A 13,017-nucleotide genomic window follows, 5' to 3' on the forward strand; every position below is an offset into this window, starting at 1 on the left:
GCTTCTTTCTTATCTGAGGCATTAGATCATCACTTTCAGGCTGTGTTCTCTATGACACATGCCATCTCATTTCTCTGGTTTCAGAGGACAAGACTGAGGGCAACCCCGGAAGCAATCCAGAACCGTCTTCAAGATATTGAAGAAAGGATCTCGGAGCGTCAGCGCATCCTCTGCCTACCACAGAGATTTGCCAAGAGCAAACAGCTGACCCGGCGAGAAATGGAAATCGAAAAGTCTTTATTTCAGGGAGCCGATCGGCACTCCTTCCTCAAGGCTCTTTATTACCAAGGTATGTGATTGCCATCGCTTTAACGTCCTCTTTCACTGAGAGAAAGATTTAACAGCAGGACATTAAATATGAAGAGTTAGTGAAGGGAGTAGGGGAAGGACAAACAATCAGTCTCCTTGAGGAATGTATATGTCCATGGCAGACACAAATACGTACACAGTCAGTTGTGATACCACATGGAAATCAGTGATACGGAGATGTGAATAAAATGCTAAGGGAGCACAGAACATTGAACATGGAAGTCTAGTTGGGGGGAGTCAGGAGTTGACATTTGTACTAAGCCTTGATACAGGAACAGGTCTGTGAAGGGACATAGTGCATCTAGGGAACAATGAGAAGTTCATTGTGGCAGGAAGTATGGGACACAGCAGGGGATGCGAGGCAGTGACACTGGAAAGGGAGGTGAGGCTAGACTGTGAAGGGTCTTTGGGCTGAACTGTATATGAGCACAAAATACATAGATAAATGTTATGCATCTTAACCAGAAAGTATTAGTTTAACAGATAAGTTTTGCTAGGCACTGTGGGAGGTGCTCAGAAGTTTAGGAAATCGTTCCTGACCTTGTAGCAATTATAGTCTGGTTGGAGAGAGAACCATGTAACATTTGGTGACAACACTGGATATAGTTGTTAAGTGCTATAGTTCATAGGAGGGAAAGGAAGGAAAAGGCCACCGTGCTTTGGCACCGTGCTTTGTCATAACTGAAGAAGGCCTCTCAGAGGAGGTAAGATTTCAGTGCTCTTTTAATACTACCTATTCTGTAGTAAGGAGAAGGAAAAGCAGTTCATTTGCAGCAGATGGTATGAACACTATTGTGTGTTTGGGGCTCTTGTGAAAGACCAGGTTAGAAAGGTAGCTAAAAATTTTAGACCTTATTTGGTGGGTAGTAGAGACCTGTACAGAGTCAGTTATTCAGATAGTTTGGATATGGTGAAAGGATTCTGAGCCAGGAGTAACCCGGTAAAAGCAGTATTTGAAAAGGATGAATCTAGTGGCCAAAAAAATAGGATGAGGCAGAGAAAGAACTGAAAGCAGCGAGAATGATTTAGGAGGCATTATGGTCATCTAGGCATGGAGATCTAGACTAGAATGATGGCAGTGGTATTGGAAAGAGAGGTAGGTGTGGTTATAAGAGACATCACAAAGGAAGAACTGGTTAGACTTACTGACTGAGAATGAAGGAGGAGGGTCGAAGGTGAGGTCAGAGACAACCCAGACATTTTCAAGCCTGGGTGACTTTTTAACAACTGGCAAAATGAAGAAAGTCTTTATGGGGAGTTTCTGATGAAAGACGAGTTCAATTTGAAACATGTTGATTTGGTAAGAGTGGCAGGATCATTAAATGCACATATTGAGAAGGTGGTCGGAAATGCAGCAGGGAAGTCAGTGGAGTGGTCAGAGCTGGCTGCATAGACGTGGGAATCACGGACACTCAGGTGGCAGACAGGTAAAGCCGTGAGCATGAATGAATGCCTTGTTAGAGACAGAGACCATAGACGTGGAAGAGCAGTGGTGAAGGAAGGAATGAAAGAACAAGTGAACAGCCTTTTGTGGAGAGACCTAGTATACTGATTAAGAGCATGGGCTCTGGAGGCAGACTGCTGGAAAAACCCTGGCTCCCCCACTTAGCTAGCTTGTTGTAAGATGTTGGGCAAGCTACCGCCCTACACTTCAGTGTCTTCATCTTGTAAGATGAGAATATTAATAAGACCTACATTTGAGGGTCGTTAGGAGGATTAAGTGAGGTAATACATGTAAATCACCTAGAGCAGTACCTGGTATTTGGGGTGGGTGGGTGGTGTATGAATCTGTTCTGTTTCCTATCTTTGAAACTCCTTGCTTTAAACCTTCACAGCATACCACAAAAAGACAAGTGCAGACAAGTACATGACCTCAATGAAGAGGAAGATAAAATTAGGCACAAAAGGCAAGTCGAGAGTTTTCTTACAGTGTTAGATTTAGGAATGTAACATAGGGTCCCAGACTTCTGAGTTGAGTGCTTATTTAATTCCATATTCAGTATATGACAATGTTTGTAGGAAATGATCCAGAGGGAGCCATTTATCCTGATAAAGAATATTAAAGAGAGGAGTTATTAGAAGTTGTAAAACTTTTACATTTAGTGTTGTTGATTTTTTTCTCTATACCTTTATGTTATTGTACCAGACATAAAATGACCTTAATGATTTTTGGATTCTATTTCACAACTCATTCTGAATATTTTTATTAATCACTAAAGTATAATTATTATGATGATGATGGTATAATAGCAATATTCTCTTTTATTTTAAAAATGAATTTACAATAAAATTGTCTGTTTTTCTTTCTTATTTTTTCCTTGGTGTACAATTCCATGAATTGTAAATCATGTAAATCATGTAAATTCATGTAACCACCACCACAATCAGGATAGAGAACAGCTTGATCACTCTAAAAGTCCCTCATCCCATCATTGATGGTCACCCCCAACTCCACCCATAATCTCTGGTAATCCCTGATTTATTTTCCATCTCTATGGTTGTGTCTTTTAAAGAATGTCATAAAGGTAGAATAGTACAGCACGTCATCTTTTAAGTGTGGCTTCTTTCATTTAGTATAATGCCTTTGAGAGTCATCCAAGTCGTGTGTATTGATAGTTCTTTCATTTTGCTGAGTAGCATTCCATTGTGCGGATATTCCAGACTTCGTGTATCCATCTACCCATTGAAGTGCAATTTGGGCTGTTTCCAGGTTATGGTGACTATGAATAATACTGATACGAACATTTTTGTACAGGTTTTTGTGTGAACATAAATTTTTATTTCTCTAAGGTAAATAAGGAGTGGGATTACTGGGTCATATGGTAAGTGTTTGTTTAACTTTATAAGAAGCTGCCAAACCATTTTCCAGAATGGCTGAACCATTTTGCATTCCCACCAGCAATGTATGAGAGTTCCAGTTGCTCTACATCTTTGTCGGCATTTGGTATTGTTGGTATTTATTTTAGTTCTTCTAGTAGCCGTGCAGTGGTATCTCATCGTAGTTTTCATTTGCTTTTCCTTAGTAGCTAATGATGTTGAACATCTTTTCATGTGCTTATTTGCCATCTTTCTATCCTGTTTGCTGCAGTGTCTGTTCCAATCTTGTGCTGGTTTTTAACTGGGTTGTGTATTTTCTTCATGACTTTTGAGAGTTCTTTACATGTTCTAAATGCAGTTCTCTGACGGCTATATGATTTGCAAATATTTTATCCCAGTCTGTAGCTTATCTTTTCATTCTCTGAACAGTGTCTTTTGCAGAACAAACTTTTTAAGTCATGGTAAAATATACCTAACATAAAATTGACCATTTTAACCATGCTTTCAGTGTACAGTTCTGTGGCATTAAGTATATTCACATTGTTCTGCAACCATCATCACTATCCATCTCCAGAATTTCTTTCTCTTCCCAGACCGAAACTCTGTACCCATTAAACACCTTTCCCCTTACACTCCTCCCCTTTGCCCCTGGCAACCACCATTCCTTCTGTCTCTGTGAATTTGAATACCCTAGGTACCTCATATAAGTGGAATCTTGCATTTGTCCTTTTGTGTCTGGCTTATTTCACTTCATGTCTTCGAGGTCATCCATGTGTCAGAACTTCCTTCCTTCCTTCAGGCTGGATAATATTCCATTATATGTACCTATCACATTTTGTTTATCCCTTAGTTTTTCCGTAGACACTTGCGTTGCTTCTGCCCTTTGGCTATTGTAAATAATGCTGCTGTGAAACTGGATGTACAAGTGTCTGTTCAAGTCCCTGCATTCAGTTCTTTTGCATATATACCCCGAAGTGGAATTGCAGGATCATATGCAATTCTGTGTTCAATCTTTGGAGGAACCACCATACTGTTTTCCACAGAGGCTGTATCATTTTACATTCCCACCAGCAATGAAGAAGGATTCCAGTTTCCCCCACACCCTTGCCCGACACTTAAATTCTTTTCTTTTTTGTGACAGCCATTCTAGTGGGTGTGAAGTGGTACTTTGTTGTGGTTTTGATTTGCATTTCCCTAATGATTAGTGATGTTGTGCATCTTTTTCATGTGCTTTTTGGCCTTTGTGTACCTTCTTTGGAAAAATGTCTGTGTACTGCCTTTGCCCATTATTTAAACTGGTTGTTTATTTTTTGTTGAGTTGTCAGCTTTTTTTTGCATATTCTAAATGTTAATTCCCTTATCAGGTACATAATTTGCCAGTATTTTCCTTCATTTCATGAGTTGCCTTCTCACTCTGTTGATAGTGTCCTTTGATGCACAAAAGTTTATGTTTTTGGTGAAGTCTGATTTGTCAGTTTTTTCTTTTGTTACCTATGCTTTTGGTGTCATGGCCAATAAATCATTGCCAAATCTAATGTCATAAAGGTTTTCTCCTATGTTATCTCCTGAGCATTTTATAGTTTTAGCCCTTATGTTTAGGTCTTTGGTCCATCTTGAGTTGATTTTTTATATATGTTATAAGGTAAGGATCCAACTTTGTTTTTTGCACATTGATAATCTAGTTTTCCCAATACTACTTGTTGAAAAGACTGTCCTTTACACAGTAAATGTTCTTAGCACCCTCTCCAAAAATTATTTGACCATAAATATGAGTCTGTTCTTAGGCTATCCATTCTATTCCACTGGTATTTATGTCTGTGTTTATGCCAGTGCCACACTGTTTTAATTACCATAGGTTTGTAGTACATTTTGAAATCAGAAAGTGTGAGACCTCCAACTTTGTTCTTTTTCAAGATTTTCACTATTGAGGAATCCTTGAGACACCATATGAATTGTAGGATGGGTTTTTCTATTTCTGGAAGAAATGTCATTGGGATTTTGATAGGGATTATACTGAATCTGTATAGCACTTTAGGTAATATTGACATCTTAATGATATATATGTCTTCAATTCATGAACAAGGGGTGTCTTTGCATTTATTTGTATTTTTAATTCTTCTAGCAACATTTTGTAGTTTTTAGTACACAAATTTTTTTTTGCCTCAGAGCAGATGTTTTAAATTTTGATATAATCCAGTTATCCAATTATCAGAAAGAATTTTTCTTTCATATTATACTTTTTTATGTCAAAGAACTCTTTGACAGCAGATTATGAATAAGATTTTTCTTTAAACAGTTTAATGGTTGTATATTCTACATTTAGATCTATGATCTATTTTGTCTTGATGCTTTTATAAAGTGTGGGGTTTAGGTTAAGGTTAATTTTTTTTGCCTGTGAGTTTCTAGTTGTTTCAGCACCATATGTTGAAGAGAGTATTTTTCTCTATTTACTTGGCCTTTGCATATTTTTGTCAGAAATAAATTGGCCGTATGTTTGTGTTAATGATTGTGTTAGTAATTAACTTCATAATAAATGGTGAAAGACTGAAATACTTCCCTCAGTATCAGGAATAAGACAAAGATGTTCACTCTTGCCAGTTCCATTCACAGTTGAATGAAATTAGAAATCAGTAATAGAAGGGCATTTAGAAAATGTACAAATATGCAGAAATGGAATGACACTCTACTGAATAACCGATCAAAAAGAAGTCACCAGGGACATTAGAAAATGCTTTGAGGTGAATGAAAACAAAACTTAACATACCAAAACTTACGTGATGTAGTAAAAGCAGGGCTTAGGGGGATATTTATAGTTATAAATTCCCATATTACTAAAGAAGAAAGCTCTTAAATTAATAACCAAAAGCTTTTACCTTAAGACCTATAAAATTTTTTTAAAAGCTAGAAAAATTTGTCCAAATCCTTAGACTGTGTAATGCCAAGAGTGAACCATAATGTAAACTGTAAACTTTGTGTAATCATAGTGGGTCAATGTAGATCCATTAGTTGTAAAACTGTACCACTCTGATGGGGGATATTGATAATGGGATAGGCTATACATGTGTGGAAATGGGGTAATGTGGGAAATCCGTGTACCTTCCCCTCAGTTCTGCTGTGAACCTGTAACTTCTCCAAAAATATAAAGTCCCGATAAAAAAAAGAAACTACAAAAAAAAAAAAAAAAGAGAAACCTAAACCCACATCAAACTGAAGGGAGAAAATGATAAGCTTAGAGCAAAAATAAAAATAATAATAATAAATAATTTTAAAAAATACAGAGAATAAGCAAAACCAAAAGTGGTCCTTTGGAAAGATCAACAAAATTCAGAATCCTTAGCTAGACTTACCAAGGAAAGAAGAAGAATGAAGAATTTCTTATACCCTGCTCTACTTTGATTCTTCTTTTGCATGGAACATCTTTTTCCATCCTTTTACTTTCAACTTTTTAAAAAGTCTAAAGTGTATCTCTTTCTCTTTTGTTAAAAAGATTTTATTTATTTGAGAGAGAGAGACAGAGACAGAGACAGAGATAGCAACAGATCACAAGCTAACAGGGAAGAAAGGGAGAAGCAGGCTCCCCACTGAGCAGGGAGCCCAACAAGGGGCTCTATCCCAGGACCTGGGGTCATGACCTGAGTTGAAGGCAGATGCTTAGCTGACTAAGCCACCCAGGCGCCCCTAAAGTGTATCTCTTATGGACAGCAAATAGTTAGGTTGTGTTTTCCTTTTTTATATCTACTTTTCCAATTGAGTGTTTAGTTCATTTATATTTAATCTATGTAATTGAAATCTTTTGCTAAAATAGGATTTGGTCTGCCATTTTACTCTTTGTCTTCTTTCCTTTCTCCCCCTCTGTTATTCCATTTATTCCTTCACATGAAGTAGGTTTTTCCAGTATATAATTTTAATTAACGTGTTGCTTCTTTTACTATCTTTTTAGTTGCTTTCTTAATAGTTGTCTTGGGGATTATAATTAACATCTTAGTTTAAAAAAAAAGGTTTGTATTAATACTGACATAATTTCAGAAATACTCAAAAACTTTGTCCTGTTTATCTGTTTTCTCCTTCTTCCTTTGTACTATTACTGTCACACAAATTACATCTTTATAGATTTCAAGCTCATCAGCATAGTATTATAATTATTTCATTATGTAGTTATTTCCTAAGTCAGGATAAGAAAATGAGTTACAAAGACAAATACATATATACTGTGGGTTTTTTTTTATGTTTTCCTATACAGTCAACTTTTTATAGTTTTCTTTTTTTGAGTTCCTGAAGAGTGTTCATTTATTTCAGCCTGAAGTATTCCCTACAGTTTTCTCATAGGGTAGGTCTTATAGTGATGAATTCTTTTAGTCTATGCTTATCTTGGAATGTCTTAATTTCTTCTTTATTTTTATTTTTTTTTTAAGTTTTTTTTGTTTGTCAGTTTATTTATTTATTTGACACACACAGAGAGAGAGAGCACAAGTAGGCAGAGGGAGAGGGAGAGGCAGGCTCCCTTCTGAGCAGAGTGCCTGATTTGAGACTCGATCCCAGGATTCTGGGATCATGGCCCAAGCCGAAGGCAGATGCCTAACCGAATGAGCCACCTAGGCACCCCTCTCCTTTAGTTTTAAAGTATAGTTTTTTTTGCTAGTCTGAAGTTTTTGGTTGGTAGTCTTTCTCCTTTAGCACACCAAATATGTCGTCTTACTGCCTTCTGGCCCATGTAGTTCCTGTTGAGCAGCCAACTGTTGATCTTATTTAGGACTCCTTGTCCATGATGAGTCTCTTCTCTCTTGCTATAGTCAGGATTCAATCTTCATCTTTTGATTTTGACAGTTTGGCTACATGTCTGAATGTCTCTTGGACAGACTCCAAATAGGTCCCTTGAGTTTGTCCTACTTGGATTCTTTCAAGGTTCTGTAATGTGTAGATTAATGCTTTTCATCAATTTTAAGAAGTTTTCAGGCATTAGTTCTCCAAATACTCTTTGTGCTCTTTCTTCTTCTGAGATTTCCATTATGGATATGTTGGTGTGCATGATGCTTACCCACAGGTCTCTAAGGCTGTTATTTTTTCTTTATTCTTTCTTGTTTTTGATCCTCAGAGTAATCTTCCTTAGATGAGTAGTCAACATGTCTTCAAGTTTGCTGATTTCTCTGTCAGCCCAGATCTTCTGTTGGGCCCCTCTAGTATAGTTTTCATTTCAGTTACTGTACTTTTCAACTCCAGAATTTCTATTTAGTTCTTTATTATAATTTCTGTCTCTTTATTTTTATTCCCTATTTGGTAAGGCATTCTGAAACATTCCTTTAGTTATTTATATACATGGTTTTCTTTAATTGTTTGAAGAACTTAACAACAACTGATTAAAAGTTTTGTCTGAGAAGCCCAGTGTGCTTTCTCATGAAAGCTTCCATTGACTGTTTCTTCTTTCCTGTGTATGGGCCATGTTCTCCTTTTCTTTCCCTTTTTTTCAATGTCTTTGTCTTAATCAACTCAGGCTGCTATAACAAAGAACCATCAACTGGGTAGCTTATAAACAACAGATTTGTTTCCCGCAGTTCTGGAGGCGGGAAGTCTGAGATCAGGGTTCCATTATGATCAGGTTCTGGTCAGAACCCTGTTTTGGGTTTCAGACTGCTAACTTCTTGTTGAACCCTCACATACCAGAGAACAGGGAGAGGAAGCAAGTTCTCATTACTTCTGTAAGGGTACTGATCCCATTCATGAGGGCTCCACCCTCAAGACCTTATCTAATCCCAGTTACCTCCCAAAGGTCTTCACTTCCTATTACCATCACATCACCAGTAGGGTTTCAAAATACCTGTTGGGGGGTGGGGGACAGATATTTAGTCCATAGCAGTCTAACATTTTTTTGGTGCAACTGAGTCACTTAAAATAATGTAATGTGACAATTCTGAAAGTCATTTTCCCCCACACACCCAGGGATAGTTGTTCTTGATGTTTGTATAGTGACTGTCCTAGACTAATGCTGTAAATTTGAATTCTTTGTCATGTGCAGCTGCTGAAGTCTGTTCAGTTAGCAGAGTGGTCCACTAATGAGAAGGTTTTCCTTAAGTACCTTGAGCCAAAAAGTTCTATCAGCCTTTGTTGAGGGTGTGTGTGTTGGGTCCCTCCTTCAGTCCCCCACCAGGCAGTTTGCAGCTGTGCCTTAGACTTCACTTCCTACTTGTTCAGAGCCTCAAGGTTAGTCAGAGGTGAGAGATTAGTGACTTCTCAGGCACTAACTTTCCTGGGCACACACATAGCTCAGCACGTGTTTGTTACCTTCTAGAGTCCCAGGAGTATGTCTGAACTTCTCAAAGCCCCTTATGGACATCTCATTTCCTCTTTTTCTTTCTTTTTTATAAAAACACTAAACAAATCTTTGAGTGTACAATGCAGTATTATTAAATATAGGCACAACATTGTACAGTGGGTCTCTAGATCTTAGTCATTTTGCATAGCCGAAACTTTGTAACCTTTGAATAATAACTCCCCATTTTCCCCTTACCCCAGCCCCTGGCAACCACCATTATATTCTCTGTTTGATTATTTTATATACCTTACATAAGTTGGCAGCATTTGTCCTTTTGTGCCTGGCTTATTTCACTTAGCAGAATGTCTTCAAGGTTCATCTGTGGCTTATTTCACTTAGCAGAATGTCTTCAAGGTTCATCTGTGTTGTCAAGGTGGCAGGATTTTCTTCTTTTTTTTAAGGCTGAATAATATCCCATTGTATGTATATACCACATTATCTTCATTCATTGATGGACAGTTAGTTTGTTTCTGCATCCTGGCTGTCGTGAACAGTATAGCGCTGAATACAGAAGTACGGATATCTCTTGCGGGCTCTGATTTCAGTTCTTTGAATGAATACTTAACGGTAGGGTTGTTTTAACACATGGTATTTCTATTTTTAAACTTTTGCAGAAACCTAAGTGATCTCTGTAGTAGTTACACCATTTTACATTCCCACTGAAAGTGTACAAAGATTCCAGTTTGTCCAGATCCTCACCAACACTTGTTATATTTTGTTTTCTTTGATGTTAGCTATTTTAACAATTGTGAGGGGATATCTCACTGTGGTTTTGATTGCCATTTCCCTGATGATTAAGGCTCTTAAGCACTTTTTCATATTCCTGTTGGCCATTTGCATATCTTCTTTGGAGAAATGTCTATACAAATACTTTGCACATTTCTTTTTTTTTCCAATTTATTTATTTTCAGAAAAACAGTATTCATTATTTTTTCACCACACCCAGTGCTCCATGCAAGCCGTGCCCTCTACAATACCCACCACCTGGTACCCCAACCTCCCACCCCCCCACCACTTCAAACCCCTCAGATTGTTTTTCAGAGTCCATAGTCTCTCATGGTTCACCTCCCCCTTCCAATTTACCCAAAAGCGCATACCCTCCCCAATGTCCATATACTTTGCACATTTCTTAATCAGGTTTTTAAATTTTTTTTTGTTTTATTTATTTATGTATTTTATTTATTTATTTGACACAGAGAGAGACATAGAGAGAGAGCCTAAGCAGGGGTAGTGGGAGAGGGAGAAGCAGGCTTCCCACTGAGCAGAGAGTCCGATGTGGAGCTCGATCCGAGGACTGTGGGATCATGACCTGAGCCACCCAGGCGCCCCAGGTTTTTTTATTTTAATTTTTAAATAATTTTTTTAAATTTATTTTTACTTATTTTTGGCATAACAGTATTCATTATTTTTTCACCACACCCAGTGCTCCATGCAATCTGTGCCTTCTATAATACCCACCACCTGGTACCCCAACCTCCCACCCACCTGTCAATTAAAACCCCTCAGATTTTCAGAGTCCATAGTCTCTCATGGTAAATAATTTTTTTAAAATTTGAATTCCAGGGGTCCCTGGGTGGCTTAGTGGATTAAGTGTCCAACCCTTGCTTTTGGCTCAGGTCGTGATCTCATGGGTTGTGAGGCTGAGCCCTGCGTTGGGCTCTGTACTCAGTGGGGAGTCTGCTTAAAGAGTCTCTCCCTTTGCCGCTCCCCCCATTCATGCTTTCTCTCTCTTTCTCTCTCTCTCAAATAAATATATAAATCTTAAAAATTTTGAATTCCAGTATAGTTAAGTTGAGTTGTAGGAGTTCCCTATATGTTTTGGATATTAACCCCTTATTGGATATATGGTCTTTCACTCTGTTAATTATGTCTTCTGCTATGCAGGTTTTAGTTTGATATAGTTCCACTTTCTATTTTCGCTTTTCTTACCTGTACTTTCGTAGTTATATTTAAGAAATCATCACCACTACCAATGTCAAGACAATTTTCCTCTGTTTTATTCTAGGAGTTTTAGAGTTTCAGGTCTGCTTTTTAAGTCTTTAATCCATTTAAAAAATATTTTTAAATTATTTTTTAAAGATTTATTTATTTATTTATTTATTTGACAGACAGAGATCACAAGTAGGCAGAGAGGCAGGCGGGGGGGGGCAGGCTCCCTGCTAAGCAGAGAGCCTGATGCGGGGCTCAATCCCAGGACCCTGGGATCATGACCTGAGCCTGAAAGACCCTCGGACCTCACCACCCAAGAATCGAACACCAGACTTCCACTGGATGCAAAAGCAAGAGGGTTTATTCTTCACAGACGCGCCTGCGGGCAGTCAGCAGCACCAGCTAGCTGAGCGCGCAGGCTTCAGGCTTACAAGCTTTTTTATAGGGCAAGAAGGGGTACAGGAGCAACGGCTAAGCAACAGGTTTCCTATTGGATGTTTTAAAACATAATGTGGGTTTTCTGAGGTCACAGCTGTTAGTTCCTTCAGAATTCCTCGAGACGACCGGGCCGGACTCTAGAGACTTTCAGTCCTTGTTCTCTCCCGGTTTTTGGGATAAGGTGGCAGGTAGTGGGAGGATGTTTTTCAGCCAAGCAGTTACAGAAAAGCAAAAGAGCGGTTAGTTAATCTATGGCTGGGGGAAGGGTGTCTATATGCAGGGTCTTTTAAGCCAAAGGCAGAGGGTTTAACTCACTGAGCCACCCAGGTGCCCCAAGTCTTTAATCCATTTTTTTTTAATTGACTTTTGTAACCGGTATAAAATAAGGGCCCCATTTCATTCTTTTCCATGTGGAGATTCAGTTATCTAGCATCATTTATTGAAGGGACTATCCTTTCTCCATTGTGTATTCCTGCCACTCTTGCCAAAGACCAGTTGACCATATATGTGAGGGCGTATTTCTGGGCTTTCTAGTCTGTTCCACTGGTCTGTATGTCTGTCTTTATGCTAGTACCATACTGTTTTCATTGCTATAGCTTTGTAGTATATTTTTGAAAACCGTAAGTGTGTGCTCATTCCCTATGTCTTCTTTTAACTTTTTTGTCATCCTCTTGTTAGCCCCAACTGGTAATGCTTTCTCAAGCAGCTACAGTGTTGAACAACCCTCACCAATTAGTTTTGACAAATGCCTTAGGGCTGGGCTGTTCCTGCCGAGTGAGATGTGAACCAAGTCAAAGACAAACCCTCAGATTATAGCTTTTCAGTGAAGTACTAGGCTGGTCAAGCAGTGACAGTTCTCTTAGGATGGTGCTTTTGGTGAACTTCAGACTGCTCTACTTCCTATAAGATCAGCTAAGCTGCTGTTTTATTTACAGTTACCACAGTTGCAAGGTGGTTGGCTTTCAAGGCTACTGCGAAGTTGGAGAGAGGAAATCATGATTACAGAAAGTTGAAATGCAGTAAATCTTACTGTTCTTAGTGAGACTCAGCTGTTTTTCTTGAGTAACTGTTCTTTCTATTGTTGTATGCCTCTATTTAATTTCTAGGCTTATCAAAAGTTTAATTTTTAATGAGTTTTGGGTTTATGGAAGAGCGGATTTTCAAGGTCCTTACTCCAACATTCTAGAACTACTTTCTGTCCATTTTACTTTTATCCT

At 38.3% G+C, this 13,017-nt stretch overlaps 1 protein-coding gene across 4 annotated transcripts in view; it reads left to right on the top strand.

Annotated features, from left to right (window-relative positions):
* Nucleotides 1–13,017, top strand: part of RBM41 (RNA binding motif protein 41) — a 60,597-nt gene that overhangs the window by 4,173 nt on the left and 43,407 nt on the right. For 3 of the 4 annotated variants that reach the window (XM_044234343.1, XM_044234342.1, XM_044234341.1), the window contains exon 4: nucleotides 85–289. In XM_044234343.1, the coding sequence (XP_044090278.1) occupies nucleotides 85–289 (205 nt within the window). Of the gene's footprint in view, nucleotides 1–84; nucleotides 290–2,144; nucleotides 2,217–13,017 lie in introns of all 4 variants that reach the window. The other variant, XM_044234344.1, reaches the window with a different exon arrangement.

The sequence above is a fragment of the Neovison vison genome, chromosome X (assembly GCF_020171115.1).
Source record: "Neovison vison isolate M4711 chromosome X, ASM_NN_V1, whole genome shotgun sequence".
NCBI classification, from domain to species: Eukaryota; Metazoa; Chordata; class Mammalia; order Carnivora; family Mustelidae; genus Neogale; species Neogale vison.